General features: G+C 32.5%; 1 protein-coding gene across 2 annotated transcripts; it reads left to right on the forward strand.

Annotated features, from left to right (window-relative positions):
• Positions 1-1,813: 1,813 nt before the first annotated feature.
• On the forward strand, positions 1,814-25,783 carry LOC134724680 (uncharacterized). 2 transcript variants are annotated; one of them, XM_063587852.1, is made up of 13 exons: positions 1,814-2,092; positions 5,410-5,662; positions 6,291-6,772; positions 8,104-8,202; positions 10,840-10,902; positions 11,512-11,592; positions 12,372-12,475; positions 14,265-14,348; positions 15,650-15,954; positions 17,090-17,265; positions 18,291-18,463; positions 19,870-20,090; positions 24,269-25,783. In XM_063587852.1, exons 2-13 carry the CDS (start codon positions 5,416-5,418, stop codon positions 24,505-24,507), a joined length of 2,274 nt encoding a protein of 757 aa, XP_063443922.1. In that variant the 5' UTR covers positions 1,814-2,092; positions 5,410-5,415; the 3' UTR covers positions 24,508-25,783. The 2 variants fall into 2 exon arrangements, with proteins under 2 accessions (XP_063443922.1, XP_063443921.1); XM_063587851.1 differs by having other exon boundaries at positions 1,825-2,092; positions 24,266-25,783.
• Positions 25,784-25,938: the final 155 nt, after the last annotated feature.

Consider the following 25,938-nt stretch of genomic DNA (forward strand, 5'->3'; position numbering starts at 1 on the left):
TTGGTCCAAAGTTGTTAGCTTGAGAAAAAACCTTGACCTATGATGACATGCACATATAGCAATTACTTAAAAATACACATCTAGTAAAATGAAAATAATTGTATCATTCAAAATCGGATTTCGACCTGCTGGTAATCTGTGAGGTAGGTATTGGTATGTGTAAGAATTTTTTATACTCTTGCCAAATTTCTTTAATTTGAAATATTATAAAAAAAAGTTGATCGGCGACCCTTTTTTTGAAGCTTGAATTTGTGAAAAAAATATCAGATGAAAGAATGCTGGCTCGTAAATGATGTTTCCGAAAGCAAAAACACAACAATACAGAATCACCGTTCTCATAATAAAGTAAGAAAATGCGACTGTATGATTGCCAACGAGACAAACTTCCACCAAAGACCAATTAATAATTTCTCTATTGCAATCAACAATGAGCAAAACCCGTACCGTATAGTCAGCTATAAAAGAACCTCAAATGACAAATGTAAAACTATTCAAACGAGAAAACTAACGGCCTGATTTATGTACAAAATGTGTAAATACCTACATAACATGAATTTTCTTAATTATTTGGTAAAACAATCCTGATTTGAAAATTGTAATCAATGAAAACATTAAATATTTTCTTTTTATCAAAAAATAGTTTAGACCCCGACCATCTTTAAATCATTGAAAGTTGGCAACGGCAGCATAAGAGCACGTATTTCTTTTTCAAACTTGATGAACATATTATAAAGCTTTTCGTTAGAGATTTTTGAAAATATTCCATTTTTAACGTTTTCCATAAAATCGTGGTTGATATTAAGATTGTGGTCTTACTTATACGTTAAAATGAATAATATGCATTATAATGTAAGTATAAGTCACTGTTTTTAAAAGGTTATAAGCAAAGACAGCCAATGTGATATGTTCTAAGCACGCTCGTCCTAAGAGTAAAGAGATTCGCCTCAGATTCGTCCTGCATTTGTTTCACTCATAGTATCAAACTAAGTTTTAATGTTTTGAAACATTTTGATGATACAAAAACGCCAAAAAATATGTAAAAAACAGACTCTTTCGTTCATTTCTTTTACAAAAAATAGGCAGTTAGTTTTCTCGTCTGAATTGTTATACGTTGTCATTTCGGGGCCTTTTATAGCAGACTATGCGATATGGACTTTGCTTTTGAAGGCCGTACAGTGACCTATAGTTATTAATTTCTGTGTCATTTTGGTCTCTTGTAGAGAGATGTCTCATTGACAATCATACCACATCTTCTTTTTATATATTTCAATCATTTAACAAGACATCAAATTGTTATTTTGTGTTATTGTTACATCTATTATTCTTCTCAAACAATTAAAGAATTGTTGAGTTCAAATTCAATGGATTTTTGTATTTGCACCGGCTTGAAAAAATAAAACCATATAAAGAAGCAACTTCGTAAATCTCTGTACTTTAAGCGACATTTCACATGAGTAGAATATAAGATCAACGTTTGAAATTTTTCGTGAAACAACTATGGCATGGTATTGGTTGCAAAAATTTGATATTTTTCATTCAAATGCAATATTTTTCATTTAATTGGTATATTTTTTCATTTATATGCAATATTTTTTCATTTATATGCAATATTTTTTCATTTGTATGGTATATTTTTTCATTTATATGCAATATTTTTTCATTTATATGCAATATTTTTTCATTTATATGCAATATTTTTCATTTGTATGGTATATTTTTTCATTTAAATGGTATAATTTTTCATTTATATGCAATATTTTTTATTTTAATGGTATAATTTTTCATTCAAATGGTATAATTTGTCATTCAAATGCAATATTTTTTATTCAATTTGTATAACTTGTCATTGTAATGCAATATTTTTCATTCAATTGGTATAATTGTCGTTTTTTTATTTATATGCAATAATTTTTATTTATATGCAATAATTGCATTATGGGAAATTGTTTGACGTCACAAGGTCAAATTTGCAACAACGTTTGTGATTGGTCGATATAGTCGGGCAGCCCCTGCTTGACTCACATGTTGAAGTTGGCACGTTCTCTATGAACTCCCCTGGTTTGATTAGCTGTTGATATCTATATATGAGAAGGTAACGTTTTGTATAACTGTTTGCATTCCCCCTTTCTTTCTCAACACGAATGCATGACCAAGAATTAAAAAAACGCGTCGCCCCACTAACTAAATCTTGCGTTCATGCGAGTCCGGCATTGCAGGCTGATACTGTTAGTGTTACTGTTAGGATTATGTACCCTTGTGTTGATTCAATACTAAACATATGGAAAGTTTATAGAAAATCCATAGTCCAAATAATTATGACGTCTGGCAAGGCTATTTTGATTTTTTCTTGGACGCCTTCCTGCGACCAAAATAGCCTTGCCAGACGTCATAATTATTTAGACTAGAACATGGATCCACAGCCTTTTCTTTTTAATCTTGTTCCCTCAAATAAGGCAATTTAATGACTGATAGATATCGGAGTATTGCTCGAAATTTCCTCAAAACAAGTTTATTACTGTAGTTATAATAATGGTTAAAACAAATAAAAATTTAGCTCAAATTAAGTAGTGCACCTTTTAGGGTGCACTTGACTGGCTCAGCACCAGATGTTTGGGAATTTATAGGTTGCTTATATTTTTTTGTAAACAATTAATAAACACAAGGATTTATATAGTAGTCCTACTATATAAATCCTTGATAAACACAAGCACATTTTAGAAAAGCAAGTGAGTAATCTATGTTTGAAATTTTGTGGATTTTCTATAGAAATCTTGGTTTATTTGCCACAAAGTGCTCGCTTTGTTTATAAAAAATCCGCAAACCAGAACTGGAAGTTGACAGCAGGTTCATCAGATGGAAACACTTGTTGGAAACAGTTGGGGTACATCTAATAACCAATGTAAAAAAGTGCCGAAATATGCACCACAATGGCCGTTTATGGAAAAATTGGAATGTGTTCTAGTTCCCATCTCTGAATCCCCGAAGTAGATTTTTTTTCAACGCCCCACTGTGGTTAATAATTACTATATGTCTTTGCATATTTCAAAACATATTTTTCTTCAGGAATTGTTAGCTCTCTAGAACTTTTATTTGTCAGCATATTTTGTTCATATTTATACACGAGCTATATATTATTCATAGCCTCTCATAGGACAATTTTGAATTTCAGCCAGATTCACTTTTATTTCAAGGAGAAATTGCCCTTTATATGATTGAAAATTTGTCGTTTCCAACTTGTTAGCACTGATTAGGATTATACCCCGCTTTAAAAAAGGGGGGGGGGGGTATACTGTTTTAACTCTGTCTGTCCATCCATCAGTCCGTCCCATGAATATTTTTGCATTTTTACTCGGGAACTACAATACAATGATTTCTGAAATTCTGTTTCAGGGTTTATGTAATACAGCTATACCGTTTGATGTGTTTTCAGATTCATCACTCAACAACTTCCTGTTTACCGAATACTTGTATGATTTTACACATGTCTTTGATAGCCAAGTTGAAAATTTTCATCACATTTTTTCAGGAACTACAATACAATGATTTCTGAAATTTGGTTTCAGGGTTTATATAAGTCAGCTATACTGTGTGATGTGTTTTCAGATTCATCACTCAACAACTTCCTGTTTACCGAACACTTGCATATTTTTACACTATTAATATTATCCACTTGCGGCGGGGGTATCATCAGTGAGCAGTAGCTTGTAGTTTCACTTGTTTTATATTTTGAATGGATTAAATTTATATTTACATTAGGAAAATGGGGAAGGGGAGGGGGGAATTAGTCCTTTAATATACAAGTAAATATTCCAAATTGTATGTTGAATGTGTCACCATCTTGTTGGTGTTTTGTTCTCCATCCATTGATTTTCTCTCTTTATGGCACCTCGGTATGGATACTTTTGCTTAAAATGCATAAGCCCAAGAACAGGATTTATGGCTCTTTGTTTGACAGAAAAGTGTCATTTTTAACGCCTGTCTAATACTGGACATTTTATTGTATACCATTGTCTGTAACTTTCAATTGGTGAATTGTTTATAACACATTCTGTTTCAACTTGTCAATATTCTGATTTTGTCAAATAGGGAGAGTATGCAAGAATCTGCTTAATAACACCTCCTTAAAATTTAGATAACTGAGGTTTCTCCCCATATCTTAGAAGAATTTGACTCCTGTTGATGCAAATCGTTGTCTTTAAGTATTTTCAGCTATTTTGTGAGAAGTACACGATTGCAAATGTACATATACTATTTTTTTAGTCTGAGGATTTCAGTCCCTTTTTTAATATATAAGGCACAATGGGTACTTGCTTCCATTTGTGTAATCTGAAGCTGGATATACTATTTTTTTTTTAAATAGGACCATGCAGTAACATATATGCAAGAAGCCAGAGAAAACAGTACAACAATATTTTATTTAGCATGTTCAAAAACAAAATAAATGAGAATTTACGTTTTATTCAAACTGTTAAATTGTGACTAATTTTTGATGAAAATCTATTTGTCCCAGTTATCTGTATACCAAAGTCATGACTGAATTCAGTCATCTTGCACTACAACTTTCATCTTAATTTATTAATTGAATATTCAATTGATAATACATTAAAAATTGGAGATTGCCATCGGGGTCACCCCTACCCCATCATGTTTGAACATATTTTAAATGGTTGAGATCCCCACCCCTAAACCATTTATTCTTGTATGTGACAATAAAACAAATAAAACGAAATATTACATGTAGGGGATGTCTATGGGGAGCACCCCCATCCCCTTATGTTTGTTAAATTGTAAATGGTCAAGATCCCCACCCCTTAACCATATTCTTGCATGGGATAACAATGCAATTCAAATGAAATATAGGTAAAGTCTGTGAGGGTCACCCCCGCCCCCTCATGTTTGATAAATTGTAAACGATCAAGATCTTTGTACCTAGACCATATATATGTTCTTGTATGGGACAATAAAACAAATCAAATGAATATGTGACCATAGGAATTGCAAATTAAGGGAGCTTTGTTTGGGAGACTTCGTAAGTTCGTAACAGCATCTTGTTACAATTACTTCTTGTTATAAATGCCATTATGGGTTTCTTGGGCACTCAGATACATTGTAACACAGGCCCGTGGTTGCTAATTTTTATAAAAATGGACTATTCTTACTTCCCTGTATATCTGGCTGGGAACCCAAGTGCCTGTGAAATATAAATAGAGAGGAGAGGATAGGGATATACATGTATTAGAAAAAATATTCAAAATCAATGCCAATGGAAACCAGTATTATATGCACAAGTGAGTTAAAATAGTCCAGTTGTGTTCCCAAATTTCAAATATTTGGTGGCAATTGTCATGATATTTTAGGTGAACGATTCAGGCTCTGATCAATAATTGGTTTCCATATTTCTGTTTTTAGGTTTATATGATGTCAGGTCATATAAAGGTTTCACATAGTGAACTTTGTTATGATGCTGAGGTCTTATTGCCACTTAAAGAAGATGTTTTGGAGAGGGAGACACTCAAATCACAGTTTCCTTCAGCAGTGGGTTTGAGGTACCATGTAGGAGGGGTGTTGAAAGCTGTTGCAGCTGATACAAGAGGGTTTTCTTCTCCAGATGGAGGTTGGGGAACAAGAAGATATATTGTTGTAACAACAGCAGAATGTGCTGGTATGTACATTCATGGTTGGTAGAAAAATCAATTATTTTTTTGTACAACAGAACTACAGGATGTACAGGTGCTGAGCTCTTTGTATTGATGAAACTCAACAAAAAACCTAATAGCTTGGCAAAGATCAGTTGCCCACTTTTGTTGCAGATTGATGAAAAAAAAGTTCAATGAATTATGTCTCGAACAGGCTCTTTTTAAACCTATATATTTTGAGCAAATTCTCATGAATTTTTTTTGCAATACTATCGAAGGATTTAAAAGTATTAGTTGATTGTTCTTTAGGAACTTTGAAAATAAGATATCTGAGTACTATACGACAACTGTGAGTGATTTTGAGCTTTCTACTGTTTTGGAAAATAAGGGTTGAAACAGATGATAAAAAGGGTGAAAGGATTTTTGATACCTAATTTAAACTTCAGTACTTTTAGTTGAGTACATGACGGCCAAAAAATGTGTTGAAAAATTATGGTATGATACCGTCTTCATCTGTGTCTTTAAGTTGGGATACATGTACCTGAAGTAATATCTTTCCAAATAATTGTTTAGTTTAAAATTTTGTCATGATAATCGCCAACTGCTTTAATTTTATCTTTTTAATTTTACTATGATAATATTTACTTAATATAGGACAAGCAAGAGATATCATTGGCAACAGGCCAAGTACAAGTGGATTGGCTCAGCAGATTACTTCTGTGTTTAAGTCGTCAAAAGCCACTTCACACCCAAGGACACATTTCTCACCAATACAGGGAGCTGCCTCCAGAAAAGACATTAGACAACAAATGAAAAAGAAGAAGAAGTTATTTGAAAAGTCATATAAAGTTGTTTTTATTGGAAATATAAAATTGCCAGGCATTCTGTGTGCAGATATTATCCTAGAAGAAGGATTAATTAACATAAGTTCGGAGGATACAGAGGACACTATTAAAAACAAACTACTTGACATATTTGACAGCACTGACAAAGATCCCACCAAGATCATTTTTTTATCGTGCTCACACAAAAAATTATCCAAACCAAATGTACCATCAACATTCAAATTTGATGGAATAGGGCTGAAGGCTCTGATTGGTCAAGGGAAGCTTTATGTTCTCGTCGAGGGCCCTGAGGTTTGTACATTGTATTTTATCATTCATTGTACAATATTTCCAAAAAAATGGAATTAGAAAAATTCTGGTAGATTCAACACAAGAAATGAATATTGATATACAAAAAATAGTGTCCTGTGAAAATATGGAACAAGTGAAAAACTACAGACTTTGATTAAGAATATTACATGCAACTTTAATTCAGAATTACTGGAAAATAACATGAACAGTTTAAAGGAAAATAACAAACTCTTTCTTTTATACAAAAATATTAAAGTCAAACAAGACCAAAAATTTTATCTTCATCCAAATTTTTGAAACAAACTAGACATTTATTTACAAAAAGTTAGAATTAGTTACCATAATTTGATCATTGAAGGGCAGATAATCTAAACATACCTCAAAACAATAGAACGTTACGTCGTGTCCAACTTGTAAAACCTTAGATGAAAATCACTTTCTCCTCCACTGTCAAATCAATAATGCTTTACATATAAAACCTTTTAATGCCATGGCAATAGATAATGCTATGTTTCCAAATCTATCTGATACTGAAAAACTAGTAGTCCTACTAAATCCGTCAAATATAAACCAAGTGTCAGAAAAAACAGGTTCCTTTATTATGTTTTTAACAACAGTCTTTTAAGAACTGAGGACAGGGAACTCTTAGTTAGTTTTACTTGTGTATATTTAGATATGTGTGTGTTCCACTCAGTTATTTTATTGTTGTTGTTATTTTTGTTTATGTTAAAAGTATAATGTTACTTATATGACAAATACAGTTTAATATTGTATAACTATACATGAAGGACAACTACACATAAGCATTGATCACAAAGTTAACTGTTACCTGAGAAAGTAAACAGTAAAACACCTACTTATAGTTGTATGACAAAATATGGGCCGCAAAATATTTATTAAAGAATTAATAACATCAAAGAGGGGGGGGGGGGGGGGCAAGAGGGGGTCCAATAAAAGTTAACAAAAAATACATTCTCACAATAACAGATAACAAAAAAAGTAAAAGTCCTATAACAGCAACAGAAATAGTCAATAACAGATAACAGCATTTTTTTTCTTCAGAATAACAGATAACAAAGATTCAAATTGGCCCATAACAGCATAACAGTTATACCCCTTGCCCCCCCTCATCAAAATGTATTATGAGTCTTGAGGGAGTTGCAATATCCATTTAAAGGAAAGAAATATAATTTAATGTAATGTTCTTATTTTAGGTGCAGATTTTTACAATGTTCGTTTACACACATAAAAAGTTTTCTAATTAGTGACATAGTATATTACTGCAAAAATATTGATAGCTAGTTGTTTTACAAGTATGAATTCATTTTTAGTTTGAAAATGATAAGGACATGATGGATCAAAACAAATTAGATGACACAGACATGACAGACGAGGAACTTCCAGTATTCGGCAAGACACACTCTTTACAGGTAATTATGCAGCATCATAACATTTTAGAGCTCAAAACCATAGAACACAGGATATAACACATGTAGTTTTAATCGACAATAAATCAAACGTTTCTTAGTGGTGGTCGCACTATAGTAATCAGTCTACAGCTGCCACTCAAAACAAAATCATGTCTAGCATGTACCTAAAATTTGTGATTTAGGCTTTTATTATTTTGCATGTGGATAGATCACATGAAGGTGATAAAATCTGCTCTTGCTACATGTAGGATGATGGTCTTTTACCTTCAAGTTAGATTAATGATTTTTGGCTGGATTTTGCGAGTTGAAAAATCAGCTGAATTATAATATGTGAATGTTGGTCGCAGGGAAATACTGTATTTTTAATATTTATCTCAGGAACTAAAAATCGCAGGCTCTTCATATTTGGTATGCAGCTTCTGTATGGGCTCTCACATCAATGAGATGTGATTTCAGAGTGAGGTTTGTAGCTCTTCTTCTTGTTTTAACAAAAACTGGCCCTTTCTGTCTTTGACCCATTTCAATTTTACATGATTCATGCTTTCCTATATGATGTGTTCACTGTTCATATGGAATCATTTTTTTTAAGAATGTCTTTCTGTAATTCTGTTTTGTATGAAAAAATAATTTGTACATTTTATAAATACAGGATAAAAACAATATTTGTACAGTGGCAGAAAATTGTATTCGTACTCGACACACAACAGGTATGAAATGCTTGGTAATCCTATCATACTCACTCTATGTACCTATAGATTAATATTCTTATCCAAGTGCACTTCATGTATATACTGATACATATAATATATTTTTATGTCGCCTGTTTTTTATATAGGGGTCACTTTGACAAAATCCATCTTTCCAAAACCTTTGCCGCATGCACCGCAATGTTGTCACACATTTTCATTGCAGTTTTCTTAACTACATGCAGCAGACTTTTAATATTTTGGAGAATGCTTTATCTGGAAGTACTATGACGCGTAAAGCATTTTCATGGCTTTGCTTAATTCCTCTTTAATACCAAAAACTTTGATATTTAAGGCATGCTGGTCAAATATGTATGCAAAATTTCATTGCAGTTTTGTTTACAACTACATGCAGTACAGACATTTGATATTTTGCATCTCTATGCTTTATCCTTTAGAATTGTTTTTCATTGCACTGTCACTCAACTACATCCTGTTTATCAAAAACTTTGAAATTACACATGGTGGACTGCGGACATAAATAATGTGTGCAATGCTATCAATAAAATGCAGGCGACATACAGGTTCCCTTGAAGACAGTACAGTCTAGTTTGTAATTAACAATTGTGCATGTAACACTAAATAGCAATCTTGTGACACATTCAGATAAATGGACCATCATGATGATGTTAACGTTAAGCTTTTCATGAAATAAATTTTATATCTTTTGCCCCTACAACAATTTTTTTTTATATAGATCGATTGACTCGCTGACGTTCATTCTTTTATAAAACATATTTTCATGACCACACTTTGTTAGCTAAATTCATGCATTTTTAAAAATGATTTTTTAGTTTGTTTATGGTTGTGACATTTACCATATTAACACTTTTCAGAAGAAAAATGACACCTTTGCATTAAAATTATGAGGGGGGATGTCTAGGAAAGGGAAAGAAAAAATATTGAGTATCCAAATTGTCTGAAAATGAGCAAACAACATAGGGCCATGTGAGCTATTGTTGTCACTGAGCGTCCGTCCTTGTCATAAATTTAAATAAAAATCTTCTCCCACTCTGATAATAACTGAACAGATTGGGACCAAACTTGGCAAAAACATTATCAGGGTTTCTATTTAAAATTGTAAGGAAAATTTTGATTCGTCAAAAACATGACTGCCATGGCTAAAAATAGACCATGGCATCCAACACCTGGGTTTTGCATGTATTTACTTAAAAACTGTTACAGATATCAAAATTCTAGTATAAGATTAAATTGATAAGTACATAATAAGATCTACCCATACAGACATTTTAAAGTCAATCTGATATTAACCAGTCCAGGTGGTATGGCCTTTTATTTAATTTTTCTCTTTTGTGCACTTGAAAACTGCAAAATGAAAATTGCAAATTGTTCAGCTCATTAAGATCTACAAAAAAGTTAGCAGGGGCAAAATTGTCAGTTTTATTGTACATGTACATGATGTACATGATGTATCTCACTTTAAATACTTCAAGTTTTGTATTCTTCGCATATTTTTGCTTATGACTCTGGAAAACGGTACATTAGCTAGATCCAAAAAATTGCAAATTGTTCAGTTGATTTAGGGCTACAATGAAATCATCAGGGGCAAAACTGTCAGAATTTCACATGTTTTTGCTTGTATCTTGAAAACCATTACACAGTTTTATAAGCACTAAATTAATGTTGAGCTCATCTACTAGAGCGTTAAAAAGTCCTCACAACAAAAAATGAAAAAATAACAAACAATAGGTCTTAGCAGTGGGGTACAGAACAAAATAAAGGGGTCAATATGCATTTATTTGCTTATTTTTGCATGTAAACTATTGTATCAAAGTCAAAAGCATATGAAAGCTATTTTAATGGTAAACATGATATTCCGAGTTGAATTGCAATTAAATGTACACTTCTTTTTTCATGTGTTAATATGCAGATACCCCAAGCAGACACAAATGCAAGTATGAACAGTGACCAGGAAAATACAGGCTCATCCGCAGTTAGTATTTATGATTTAAGTTTTAGACTTTTTGTTGTTGTTTTTTTGTGATGAAATGAATAAACACTCATGGAAATATACAATATGGTTATTGTTGGGCTCCACAACATATGCTTTATTTTAAAAAAAAATGGCATTTGCTTCAATGACAGTGTTTATGTTTAATGTAAATCCAATTGCAAACAGCATTCCATGATGTGCTATAAGTTTTAAGTGTACAGTATGAAACTACTTCCCGAACAGCTCTTTGTACATGTTGTATGCAATAAATTGAATTAGTGTTCAGAGAGAGTCATATCTCTTGCACGTAAAAGACACCCTTGTAGATTTCGAAAAAAAGAGCAGGGTAATGCCGCTACAAGCAGCACTAGCACCTGCAAGTGGAAAGGGATTAATATAAGATGAAAAACTTGTTTCCCAATCCAGTATAATTAAATATGTTTAAACTAATAAATTATTATATGCAGTATTCTATGAATTTAGTGCTAAATATTACTTCAATATTTTGAAGTGTATGTTTCTGGTGTGTATTTTTGACACACTCCTGTAGGATAATAATCCTGAAGGAATTTATTGAACTAGGATAATATAGTTTTATGAATATTGTAGAAACCACAAACAGACATCACCAAAACTGTGCAAAGTCAAGATATAGTGGAAGGTGATCCGGAAGATACAGGCACACCGACAGTTAGTATTTACATGTAACTTAGCTATTCCATTAGAACGGATGTGAAAAGGTTTTATTATGAAATGTGTGTCATGCATCTTTTTAACAAACTCATTACATTATAAGTCTTTATCATGACCTCAAATGTTATTGCTTTTTTAAGATCCTAGATTGATTGTCATATGCAAACAGAACTTCAAAATTTTCAGTTTGTTTCATCCTTGTGAGCACTGTGGATTTAATATATTTCAATGGACTTTGATTAAACTAGTTACAGAGTATTCTACATGTTCTAGGAGGCACTATTACAAAATTTGCATTTTACATACAACAAGTACTGAAAATTTGTTATTGCATTAAAAGAAAGGCCCCAAATTTATTTCAATCTCTTGTTCTAAATAGCTCTTTACGCCACAGGTGATCAATTTTGATTTAAATCTACCAGTATCAGTTCTGAACTGAGTTTCTGTAATCTTTAGTAATGGACAATTCAGATATTTCAATGCCTGCCGAAACTATTATTAAAGAAATGTCAAAAAGAAAACAAAAGTGGCTAGGGAGATTTCATTTCAGAAAAATGGCAGTATTAACTGAATCTGTAAATAGTGAGCAGTAGGTCTTAGAAAGTGAAACCTGATTTAGATGACAAGCAGTATACATTTGTTAAAAAATCAAAATGAATTAAAATAACATGCATGTATGATACGTTGAAATGCTATATGTGCTGACCAAGAATACTCTGCAATTGTTTTACAATTTGAAATTGGTTAATTTTAAGACGGATTACCCTGTTTTATAGATAACATTTCATCCATCATGCTTAGAACGTAGAGAGCGTAGATCTCGATTAAGCTTGCGGTCATCTACTGGTAATGATGCTCTGGCATGTCCTTCAACTTACAGGTATTTTATTTGTAGATAATCTGGACACAATTTCTTGATATAATGAATCACTGTTACCTATATTTTTTACTTGACCAGTCAGGGCTACTTCTTAAACAAGTGATTTCAGGATCACCTTTAAAAGTGATTTCGCTATTGAAAAATGAAAAATGTTTACAAAATTAGAAACAGACTTTTTAAAATCACTGAAATAAGTGATTTGAGATGTAAACATTAAATCACTTATGAAAGTGATTATAACATTTTCTTGATAATTTATCCACAAGCTAGATCTACATTGGGTTTAAAAAACAACTATTCTATTGAAAAAACAACTGAATACATACAAAAATGCTCTTTTGCTAAATTAGTATGTCAGTTTTAACAATTTATTTGGATTATGCTTAAACTGGAATAATCTGTAGATAAGGTCAAAACCTTGAAGTAAATCATTCTAATTATAAAGAAAACAAATCAGGTTACATAAATGTGTTGACTTTTATGTTATTGATAGAGTAGTTAATGAAAATTTGATTACAGAAAAATTCCCAAGGGTTCTTTTAAAAGCTTCAGCACACTAACTTACTGCCCCAGCGCACTGATGAAATTGATATATCAAGATTAAGATATTTGATCTATGTAGACAAATTACAGAAAAAATTGCCATTTTATGGAAAATTAGTGAAATCAGCATTTGAAGATCAAAGAAAACACCAAAATCACTTAAATAAGTGATTACTGAAATTTGAAAATCACTGAAATAAGCGATAATGAAATCACTTGTTTGAGTCATACCCCTGACTGTTGACTGACTTACATTTAAGTTTACTTCAAAGTTCACATCTTTCTTAGTAATACCAATTCACATACAGAATTTTTTTCTTATAAATGCTCACAAATCTACAAATTTTTTGTCATTCACAGCAAGCATTGGAATTTAACTCTTAAAACAACTCTTATACATTCTGCTGATCCCTGATTTGACATGTCAAATAATTTTCAACAAATGGCTGATTGTTTTTAGATAACTTCATTCGTAAATAGCTCGCCATCCAGTCTTAGTCATTTGTAAAGCATTGTTAACTTAATGTAACAACACAAACACTATTCTTAAAGAATGGTGAAAAGTCTTTTGTGTGTAATTGAATACGATTGCTTTATGAATCAATTACAAATGATTGAGTATAGTTTATAATTGGTTGGCCACAAGTTTAGGAATAAATTTAAATACTTTCTTGATGTATATGAATATACATTTCCGATTGTTTTGGGATATATTCGAGTACTTTGCAAATGTATTTGATATTGATTTAAGATTTAGGTTTGATTGATTGGTTAAGGTTTAATGCCCTATCAGCAGCTTGTGAAAGTTTTATGAATCTGGTAAAGTTTTGAGATTCGTAAGCAATCGTAAGAAAAATTTGTGTATGTGAAGTGTTATAACTATACATGGTAGATTCATCTAACCTTGTATTTGCATGCATCCTAGATAGTAGATTATCATCTAGGCAAAGTCATGTGTTTCGCAGTTGAACACTCAGACAATATTAAGAACAAGACAAACTAAGTGATAGTTGATTATTTATATTTTTGTCAAAGATTTGATACAAAAATCCAGCATACTTTATATGTATTTTTTCAATTGAATATCCGTATTGGTGACAAGTACCTAACCTGGAGGTTTCAACGTAAGTTGTGTCATAAATGTCTAACTTCATATAAACATTACAGACATAAAAAATAGCATTGAGTAAAAAGGAAAACAGAATGAATAATAGGTTAATCAAACCAAGATTTATTTATTACTTAGGTCATATGTCCAGCTGTTTGAAACTGAAATAGTAACAGTTGATGACTCCGATGATGAAGGTGACAAAACCATACCAATGGATGGGTACGTATTTGAAGATTTCATGTTTATTTATGTATACTTAAATTGCACTAAAATTGGGATTGATTTTGGGAGTTTTGGTCCCAACAGTTTAGGAATTGGGGGCTAAAAAGGGCCCAAATAAGCATATTTTTTTATTTTCGCACTATAATTTAAGTTTAAGTAAATAGAAATCTATGAAATTTTGATACAAGGTTTATGACCACAAAAGAAAGGTTGGGATGAGTTTGGGAGTTTTGGTCCCAACAGTTTAGGAATTAGGGGCCAAAAAGGGGCCCAAATAAGCATTTATCTTGGTTTTCGCACAATAACTTTAGTATAAGTAAATAGAAATCTATGAAATTTAAACACAAGGTTTATGACCACAAAAGGAAGGTTGGGATTGACTTTGGGAGTTTTGGTCCCAACAGTTTAGGAATAAAGGGCCCAAAGGGTCCAAAATTAAACTTTGTTTGATTTCATCAAAAATTAAATAATTGGTGTTCTTTGATATGCCTAATCTAACTGTGTATGTAGATTCTTAATTTTTGGTCCTGTTTTCAAATTGGTCTACATTAAGGTCCAACGGGTCCAAAATTAAACTAAGTTTGATTTTAACAAAAAATGAATCCTTGGGGTTATTTGATATATGCTGAATCTAAAAATGTACTTAGATTTTCTATTATGGGCCCAGTTTTCAAGTTGGTTCAAATTGTGGTCCAAAATTTAACTTTGTTTGATATCAACAAAAATTGAATCCCTGGGGTTCTTTGATATGCTGAACCTAAACATGTATTAAATTTTTGATTTTAGGCCAAATTTTCAAGTTGGTCCAAATTGGGGTCCAAAATTAATCTTTGTTTGATTTCAACAAAAACTGTATATATGGGGTTCTTTGATATATGCTTAATCTAACCATGTATTTAGATTTTTGATGTTTGGGCCCGGTTATCAAACTGGTCCACATTGAGGTCTAAAGGGTCCAAAATTGAACTTTATTTGATTTCGTGAAAAATTGAATTCTTGGGGTCCTTTGATATGCTGAATCTAACCATGTATTTTGATTTTGGATATTGGACCATAATAGGTAATGTCCAATTTAAAGTTTTTAAGTTTAAGTTCTTAGACCACATTCATTATGTGTCAGAAACCTCTGTTGTGTCAACTATTTAATCAGAATCCAAATTCAGAGCTGTATCAAGCTTGAATGTTGTGTCCATACTTGCCCCAATGTTCAGGGTTCGAACTGTGCAGTCGTATAAAGCTGCGCCCTGCGGAGCATCTGGTTATCCCTTTCATTGGTGATACTTTTTTGTTCATTTTAGTGATATCAGTTTGCCAGAGTTATTAATAAAGTTACAGTCACAGGTTGACCTGGAGAAGATAACGAAATTCAATATCAACAGAAACCTTGTTTTAGATGGTGCTCGGAGAGCCATCAAAAGGAAATCCTTCTGTGCTAAAAGCAAGATAAGTGTGAAGTTTACGGACGATGTAGGAATCGCAGAAGGTGCCGTAGATGAAGGTGGACCAAAAAGAGAGTTCTTGAGAATGCTGATGAAAAAGATCCAATACCTGCACATTTTTGAAGGTCCTGAAAACAGAAGAATTTTGGCCTATAGTACATCAGGTGAATTTATATTGTCTCATCTTGGTGAAAGATTAAAAAAGGAATTTCATGTATTCTCTATACAGTTACATTTTTATGTCTCCCACTTTATAGGGATGGAGAGGTATTTTGTCATGTTTAATTATCAGTCATCTGGGTGAAGGTTTGCAATTGTTTCTCCATAGGCCGTAATGGTAACGTTTTCTTCTGTTGCTCAGTCCATATCGTTAACTTGGATATATATGATGGCTCGTTTTGAAGCTGAGAATTTCTTATTTGTGGTTAAATTTTCAGGGTACGAAGTGAGATTACTTTTTCTGTAAATTAGCAAACCCAGAGTATTCTTTTGTGATGCGGCTCCTTGTGGTCAAAAATCCCTGTTTTAACACAATAAGTTCTTTGAACTTTTAATAGCTCCATAGTTTTTACACATTTATTCTATGTCCCTCTACTTTCCTTATCACCACAAATGGTTAAGCTCAATCATTTGTAAAAAATAGAAACATGTCCAATATCAATACACAGAGATTTCTTGTACACATTACTTGGGGTTCCTCATCTAGAGCTGGTGCATTAGGGATCTTGACCCATCTCTCACAATAACCCTCACACCATTTACAATAGGGGACACTTTGGGGATCTAGACACTTGTTACGGTTTTAAAGGGAAGGACCATTTTTATGCCTCATTTATGGGCATTATGTTTTCTGGTCTGTTCGTTCATTTGTTCTTCCGTCTGTCTGTCCGGCTTCAGGTTAAAGTTTTTGGTTGAGTTAGTTTTTGATGAAGTTGAGGAAACTTAGTATACTTGTACCTTATGATATTATCTTTCAAATGTTAATGCCAAATAAGAGTTTTTACCCCATTTTCACGGTCCACTAGACAGAAAATTATAATGCAGATGGTGCATCCATGTATTAGGGACACATTCTTGTTTCCCTCATTTTGGTTCTGATTTCTGGAAGGTCTGTGAAACACAAAACAAACATGATATATATTATATCACTGAATCAGGGATTGATAATATATAGTTATGAATAGTAAAATTTATTCTTTGACATCTATCATGTCTATTAAGGCCTCTAAATGTTAAATTTAATATATCTTAAATCTTTTATCACATTTTAGCAAAATATTTAGTTTTGTTTTATTGTAGCCCTAGAAGACAATCTGTACAGAGATGTTGGATTATTCTTTTCCCTATCCATTGTACACGGAGGACCATCACCAAAATTCCTTTCTCCAGTTATGTACAATGCGTTGGTAGGACAAGCTGGAGAAAGGAATATTGAAGATATAGCAGATGGTGACTTGAGAGGAGAAGTTCAAAAGGTAGTATTTAGAAAGTATTGGATTGATAATAAGAATTGTTATAGAAAATAGGGGTAGAATGCAGTTTTTGGCTTATAACTCAAAAACCAAAGCATTTAGAGCAAATCTGACGAGATTAAATTGTTAATTAGGTTAAGATCTATCTCCCTGAAATTTTCAGATGGATCGGACAACCGGTTGTTGGGTTGCTGCCCCTGAATTGGTCATTTAAGGAAATTTTGCCGTTTTTTGTTATAATCTTGAATATTATTATAGATAGAGATAAACTGTAAACAGCAATAATGTACAGCTAAGTAAGACCTCGAAGGCTAGAAATAAGGCAACATTTGACCAACATGGTCAATTGACCCCATAAGGACTTACTGTCCTTTATAGTCAATTTTTAACAATTTTCATAAAATTTGTAAATTTTTAATAACATTTTCCACTGAAACTACTTGGGCCAAGTTCATTATAGATAGAGATAATTGTAAGCAGCAAGAATGTTCAGTAAAGTAAGATGTACAAACACATCACCATCACCAAAATGCAATTTTGCCATGAATTCATCTGCTTCCTTTGTTTAATATTCACATAGACCAAGGTGAGCGACACAGGCTCATTAGAGCCTCTAGTTTTGTTAATTAGCTTGAAGATATTGATTTGATTATTGGTTACAGATCAAGATCAAATGTTGTTCTGGTTTGATGAGATGTTGAGCACAGTTATGGTCGTTGGATAGTTTAAACTTTTTTATTCTTCAAGCTTGAAGAATTTGACTTGATGCTTGTTATATACTTTACACTGTTACAAGTTATAGATCATGATCGCATATTGTTCCAATAAAATGAATTTTTAACTGACTGTATAATGTCATGCAATACTCACAGAATGCCTGTTTTAACCCAATTTAAACAAATTAGCAGATAATTCTATTTTCTAAATATATATATATGTAGTTCTTGCTGGCTATATACCTATGTGCTAAATGTCACCTGACACTTAGATTGTTGATAGAGTTTTAATAACCTGTTTTTCTTTTTTAGTTAAAAGATGCATCAAGTTTGCAAGACTTGAACAAACAAATGAATGCAATGTCAACCCTGTTGATAACAGCGGGATGTTTCAGGCCTATATTGAACATGCAACAAAAAGATAAATTAATCATGGATATTGTCAGATTTTTGGTCCTGGAAAGAACCAGTACTCCTCTTCACCAGTGAGTAATATTTTATTTTTGATTGGAAAACTGGGGCCCTTTATAGGTTATTGTTCCGTGTTGAAGGGTGTACATTGACCTCTAACGGTTTACTTTTTTAAATTGTTATTTGGATGAAGAGTTATCAGTTGGTTATGTCATTGGCACTCATACATCATCTTCCTAAGTATTGTATGGTATTAGAGAGACAGGACTGACACTTCCATTCAACAGAAAATGAAATACTCTGGACTGAGTGGGTAAATTATAGATTAATATCTCCTTAAAGGAAAATGTCATCAATACATGCAATGACATGAAAAGTGGAGGGTATTAAGTATAAACTCTTTTTAAAAGTCATCAATGAGAAGTTTTTCACATGCAATCATTTCTGTTGAACTTGAATGTATTACAAAGCATCCTTAACCTGATAACCTGTTTCATCTAAAAGACCCTGCTGAAAATGGAAATGGTGACCTGAAGATGTTTGTAAACTATATAGCTATTATGAAACTTTTAACTTAGGTTTTTTCAACAACATTAAAGTCTTGTTGCAGGATATAATGTGTAATTCTTTTGTGAACAGTTAATATAGATGTCTCTCTTTCAAAGAATGAAGACATATTATTTAAGTGTGAATTCCTCATACAAAATTTTATCCATGTCATGACTTTTTATGCCCCATGTTTTCTGGTCTGTGCATTTGTTCATTCGTTCGTTTGTGCATCCGTCCGTTTGTCCCACTTCAGGTTAAAGTTTTGGTTAAAGTTTTTGGTCGAGGTAGTTTTTGATGAAGTTGAAGTCCTTATGATATGATCTTTCTAATTTTAATGCAAAATTAGCAATTATCCCCCATTTTAACGGTACACTGAACATAGAAAATGATAGTGCGGATGGGGCATCCGTGTACTGGGGACACATTCTTGTTTCTCTTTTGAAGTAGATATCTATAATTTGGTACATGGGTGCATCATGTCGAGGACATGTGTTGCTAACTAGAGTCAGTAACGAATCACAGTAACCTTTGACCTCGAAGTCAAATACATTCAAAAATTTGTCTAGGCTATCTATAGGCTTTTGGTATTTTGTATGTGAGTATATATCACCTAATTTAAAAAAATTAGTGACCTTGACCTTTGACTTTAAGGTCAAATAATTAAATGAAGTCTATTTATGTCCCCAACATCTTCAAGTGCAACACAAAAGGGATATATGCATTTTCTTCCACCAAACAAATAGTGAGATGAGGTGAATTGTCTGTCGTGTCTTTCACTTATCATTCTCAAGATTGCCATTTAAAGATTATCACAAATATTATTCTTCTAATAGGTTCTATTTTTGTTTAATTCAGCTGAATACAATGCATATCTTAAATATGTTTACATGGTTGATATGTTGGTGTTTAATAAACTGGTATACAATTACAGGTTGCGTGATGGGTTACAGACACTTGATGTATTAACGTACATTCAAGAGCATTATAAAGCATTTAAGGATTTGTTTGTCTGTCAAGGAAATGAAAAATTGACCGCTGAAATGATGGAGGTGGTGTTTATGGATATCAAAATGTCAGTTCCAGGCAGCAACAGAAGACGGGACGAGGAGAACATTGTTGGATATTGGAGAGATTTTTTAATTGACTTGCAAGGTACTTGTAAAATATATGCCTCACATCTTCTTTTTATTATATAAACATAAAATTTGATTCAACACCACCACTTCTGGAAGCACATATTCTGATCTGGAATTTTAATTTTTCTATATGAAGGCTTAATTTAAAACATAAGAATGCTCTTGATCTTTAATACATGTATATTTTAATTCTTAACCAAAATTAGAGTTTCCTGCATTGCAATATTGTAAGGGACAGTCATTAGAAAGAAACTTATGAAACCAAGCATTATCAGAAACAGAAGAAAGTAAATATTGTTTGTTTGGATATATAGGGTAAAACTACCCAAAAGGACTGAATAGCATTCTTATATTTTCTATACATGTATGCCCTTTTACAAGACTTATGGTATAACGTTTACCGTCCGTCTTCAACATTTCCGACATTATCTCAAATACGCTTTAACCACTATGCATAAAACTGTATTGAATTGTTATATCTTTTGATTTGAGCTCCCTTTTGTTTTTTTTACAAATTTCAAATTTACGTTTTCCAAGTATTGGGAGTTTTACTAAAGGGGTGATTTTCCAGTTTTTGGACAAGAACTTGAAAAAAAAATCACCAACTTACTAGAAACTGTTTAATTCTATTCACATGTGCTCCCTTTTGATTTTTATACGACTGCAAAAAATTTGCGTTCGTATATTGCTATCACGTCTTCGTCGTCGTTGTCGTCGTCCGTAGACAGATTGGTTTCCGGACAATAACTTCAGTTTAAGTGAATGGATCTCTGTGAAACTTAACCAAAAGGTTCAATACCACAAAAGGAAGGTTGGGATTGTTTTTGGGGGTATTGATCCCAACCGTTCAGGAATTATGGGCCAAAAACAAGCATTTTTCTAGTTTCCGGACAATAACTTGTGAATAAATTTTTGATTGCTCTGAAATTGTACCACAAGGTTCAATACCACAAGTAGAAGGTTGGGATTGATTTTGGGGGTATTTGCCAAAACCGTTTAGGAATGAAGGGCCAAAAAGGGGCCCAAATCAAGTATTTTTCTAGTTTTCAGACTAACTTGTGTTAAAGTTTATGGATATCTCTGAAATTGTACCACATTTTACAAAAATAAAATTTCTTAACATTTTTTTTTGTGGGGGGGGGGGGGGGGGGTAAAAAAAAAATATTTGGGGGGGGGGGGATTTTTTTTTCTTCAAGATTAACGAAATTACCCTTTTTTTGGAAAAAAAATTTGGGGGGGGGGGTGGGCAATTTTTTTTTTTTAATTTTAGGATTTCTCACAATTTATTTTGCTTTTTTTTTGTCTATAGTCTAAACACAGGTATTGCACAACAGCAGTGTATTGCGCAACAGCAAATTGTATTGCGCAACAGCATGAAATCTTCAATTGAAAATAAATTCAAATCATTTAACCAATTTTAAGTTCTTTGACTACATTTATTCTGTGACAGAAAACTATTATGTGTCAAATATTTAATTAAAATCCAAATTCAGCCTCTATCTCACAATGCATGTTAATATACCGAAGGCAACCAAGTTGCGAAGGAAATGATGTTTTTGACTTGTCCACAGTCAATCCCAACTTTTTTTCAAAAATTTGCAGATAAAAGTATACCATTCTTTCTGCTCTGCTGATTTGACTGAAATTATGTGCCTTCAACTTTGAAACTTCACCAATTTCACAGTCCATTGAACATGGAAAATGATAATGCGAGTAGGGCATCCCTGTACTTAGGACACATTCTTGTCATTGTTTTTATCTTTAAAAAAATTAGGGACCAGTGATATAATAAACCATGTAAAGACAGACTTTGTTTTTTTAAAGCAATTGCCAGGCAAGTTGCTTTATTCTTATGGGACATAGCCATTTTGACCTACATTACATAGTATAATCCCGTATAATCAAGCCTATCAAGATCAAGATCAAGCCAAATTTTAAACAGATTTTTCATTAAATATTCTGACAAAATCCTACTTGTCTTCTTCTTACATACATAAAGACAAACATAGACAAACAACCGTTGTTTTGTGAAGTTACAAAATATTTTCATGAAGATGCATTTTAACATTTAAGTTGCCATTTGTTTTCTCTAATTATTTTGAAAGTCCGCATGGAAAAAGTGCGTTTTTTACCCCTGATATTTCGTTCTCATTATGTTTCATATAAATTTTAAATCATTTTTGTTGTTGAGTTAATATTGATTATTTCAATGAATTATTCCTTATACGATTTTATTTTGATTGTTTCGTGTTTTTATTTGCATGTAGTAAATTTTCTCTTTTTCATTCATAAAACTATGGTTCATTCATAAAATTGTTTTAAATTATTACGCACGTTATAGTAAAGAAACCGATGGTTATTCACTGTTAAAGAAGCACAATGTTCCCGTTTTGATTACATTGACACTGAATTTACTAACCTAATTGTTCAATTTCATCTTAGGGGTCGTTAAAATAGCCCCAAAACACGATTTTGTTCAAATCAACTCCCACGAAAATATAAATAGATTAACACGGTCTCACTAATTAGAGACAAGAAGCGTCAACAAGCGACTAGGAAGGGCAAATAAGCAACAATGAAATGAAATTGGCGACAAGAAAATGGAAATAAGTTACAAGATTGCAAACATATTTTCAACTCGATTGACCCTTGATTTGATTTCTTGTTGCTTATTTTCCCCTTTGGTATCGCTAATTTAATTTCCTTGTCGCCATTTTTTTAATTTCAAAAATCGCCTTTTTAGTCGCTTGTTGACGCTTTTTGTTTCTAATTAGTGAGACCGCTTTCATCATAGATCTGTGAATCACCGATTTGCCGAGATTTTGAAATGAATCCTCTGTTTGCACGTCGGAAATATATCAAACCCTGATTTTGGTGGACGAATTTCAAGTTGCAGGATGTCCCTTGCGTCTCATTTGATTGGAATTCGTGGTGAAATTACGACTTTTGAGGAAAAACGATTTCGTCAATTATGAGGGTCTTGATGGGGGGGGGGGGGGGGGGGGGGGGGGGGGGGTGGTCTGTTATTCTGTAAACATTTAATTTTTACCCTTTTTTTCTCTAATCTTCAAAAAATTAGTCTATTCTTCAAAAGTGATTTTTTTACGCATTATTCTCTAATTTTTTCCCCAGTTTTCTTTGATAGAAGTATCGGAAACCAGTTCACATTGACTGAATCCTATAGTCTGTTATCACGAAACCAAAAAAAGTTTACAGAGTTTGTTTTCACTTTTATATTTTTACAAATTTCTTTAAATTTTAAGAAGGGAAAATTCTGTAAACACTTAACTTTTAGCGTTTTCTTTTATTAATTATTCAATATTCATTATATTTTTAGACCACACATTTCTCTAATCTTCATTTTTTTGCCCGTTATTCTCTAATCTTCATTTTTTAAGGGCATTATTCTATAATCATTTAACCCCATCCAAACCCTCAATTATGCCTTTGCAAAACTTAGCCGACAACGGAATGTGAAATGTAGTTGACACAGACAGTTGGAGCTTAATGTGTTTTTTTTCTATGCATAAAAGAACATTGCAATTTCTTCACGAGAAAGGAGAAGTTGCGATCGGGGCACTTTCAAAACTCTGTCACAGTAACTTTGACGCACGGTCCGAAGTCGTACGTGGACGTAAACAATTAGCTAAACATAGGCGGATCCAGGGAGGGACCCTGGGGGTCCGGCCCCCCTTTCGTGGGAAACATTTGGTTGATTATATAGGGAATCACTGAAGCATGACTGGAGCTCCCCCCTTTATGAAAAATTCTGGATCCGCCACTGCTAAAACAAGGAAACTGTCAATAAGATGTTTAAAAAAATGTTAACTACTACTAGTATACAGCAATTGCTTTTACAGCCTTTAAGGCTTTGATTTCATATTGGGACCTCATTGAGATGTGAAGCATAAAAAATATTGTTCATGTAGTAATATGAAAGTTTATTGAGTGAGGTTGTTTAGCTTTTATAGCCAACTAAAGTTCAACTTTGTTACATAACATTTAATGAATCAGTTATCCTCTTTGATTTTTGTATAATTATGACTATATGGACATTCCCTGTGATCAATCTACTACCAGCTTGGCTGTTGGTTTTGGTCGATCAATTACTTACCTGGTTTGTATAAACATGAGTAAACCTCAACTGAAGTCAACATTTTGTATAAAGTTTTAATATTTGTCTTATTTCAGAAGATGAGGATGGTGAAATTACCTTAGGTGATGTTTTATCATTTGCAACTGGAGCAGACTGTGTACCTCCATTAGGATTTGATCCATCACCATCTATTACTTTTCTTCATGACTCAGGATTGTTTCCAAAAGCAAACACATGCTCAATGGAGTTGAAGCTTCCAGTTTCAGAAGATTTTAATACATTAAAAAAAAACATGACTTTTGGAATTGCAAACTCACCAGGCTTTGGACTGGCATAAACCATTCATGGGAGTCTTTAATTTTAATACTCTTCCATACTTCATCTTCATTTTTTGTCTTGCCTGGTACAAAGGTTGTTACAAATACAAATTTGAATATTTCTGTATAAATATATTGATTATATAAATTCTTATACAAATGGTATCATGTTGTCGTTGTCCATAGACATTTGGTTTTCACACAATAACTTAAGTATATTAAGTAAATAAAAGTCTATGAAATTTAAACACATGTTTTTTTTACCACAAAAGGAAGGTTGGGATTGATATTTGGAGTTTGGTCCTAACAGTTTAGGAGGAAGAGGCCAAAAGGGTAAAATGTTAACTCTTTTTTTTTTTTTTATTGATTTCATCAAAAATTGAATTATTTGGGTTCTTTGATATGTCTATTCTAATCGTGTATTTGGATTCTTAATTTTTGGTCCTGTTTTCAAATTGGTCTACATTAAGATCCAAAGGGTCCAAAATTAAACTTAGTTGATTTTAACAAAAAAATAATTCTTGGGGTTGTTTGATATGCTGAATCTGAAAATGTATGAATTTTTATTATGGGCCCAGTTTTCAAGTTGGTCCAAATAGGGGTTCAAATTAAACTTTTGTTTGATTTCAACCAAAATTGAATATAAGGGGTTCGTTCTTTGACATGCTCAATCTAACCATGTATTTAGATTTTTGATATTTGGTCCCCATTATCAAATTGGTCCACATTATGGTCTAAAGGGTCCAAAATTGGAACTTTATTTGATTTCATCAAAAATTGAGTTCTTGTGGTTCTTTGATACGCTGAATCTAACCATGTATTTAAATTTTGGAAAATGGACCATAAAAAGTGAATGTCCAATTTAAAACTTTTCAGCTTTTAGACCCCATTCATTCTGTGTCAGAAACCTATGCAGTGTCAACTTTTTAATCACAATCCAAATTCAGAGCTGTATGAAACTCGAATGTTGTGTCCATATTTGCTCCCCATTTTCAGGGTTCCACTTCTGCGGTCGTGTCAAGCTGTGCCCTGCCAAACATTTTATTATGTTATAGTTTTGAACAAGTTCCAAAAAGAAACTTGGGTGCTTTATATGTTAAATTGTTGTTTGACTCAAACTGCACAGACATCTGAGTTTGATTATTTTGTAAAACATGTATAACAGTTAGGGAAACTGATGAGTTGTTGAAAATAAAATATTTAGATCTAATGTTATCATAATACTATGAACTTTTGTTTTGCAATTTATGGAGAACATAACTGTCAGGTTTATTTTCATTAAAATGTTTTATTAAAGTATGTGTTATGTGTATATATAGGTCCAAGTGCAAAAACCCACATTCTTACATGTATGTTTTTGGAAATTTATAATAAATTTTGAAGATTTTCATAAACACTTTTTAGCTCACCTAAGTAAAAGTCCAATTGCCATCAAGTTATGACCATCATTT

The sequence above is a fragment of the Mytilus trossulus genome, chromosome 7 (genome assembly GCF_036588685.1).
Source record: "Mytilus trossulus isolate FHL-02 chromosome 7, PNRI_Mtr1.1.1.hap1, whole genome shotgun sequence".
NCBI lineage: Eukaryota > Metazoa > Mollusca > Bivalvia > Mytilida > Mytilidae > Mytilus > Mytilus trossulus.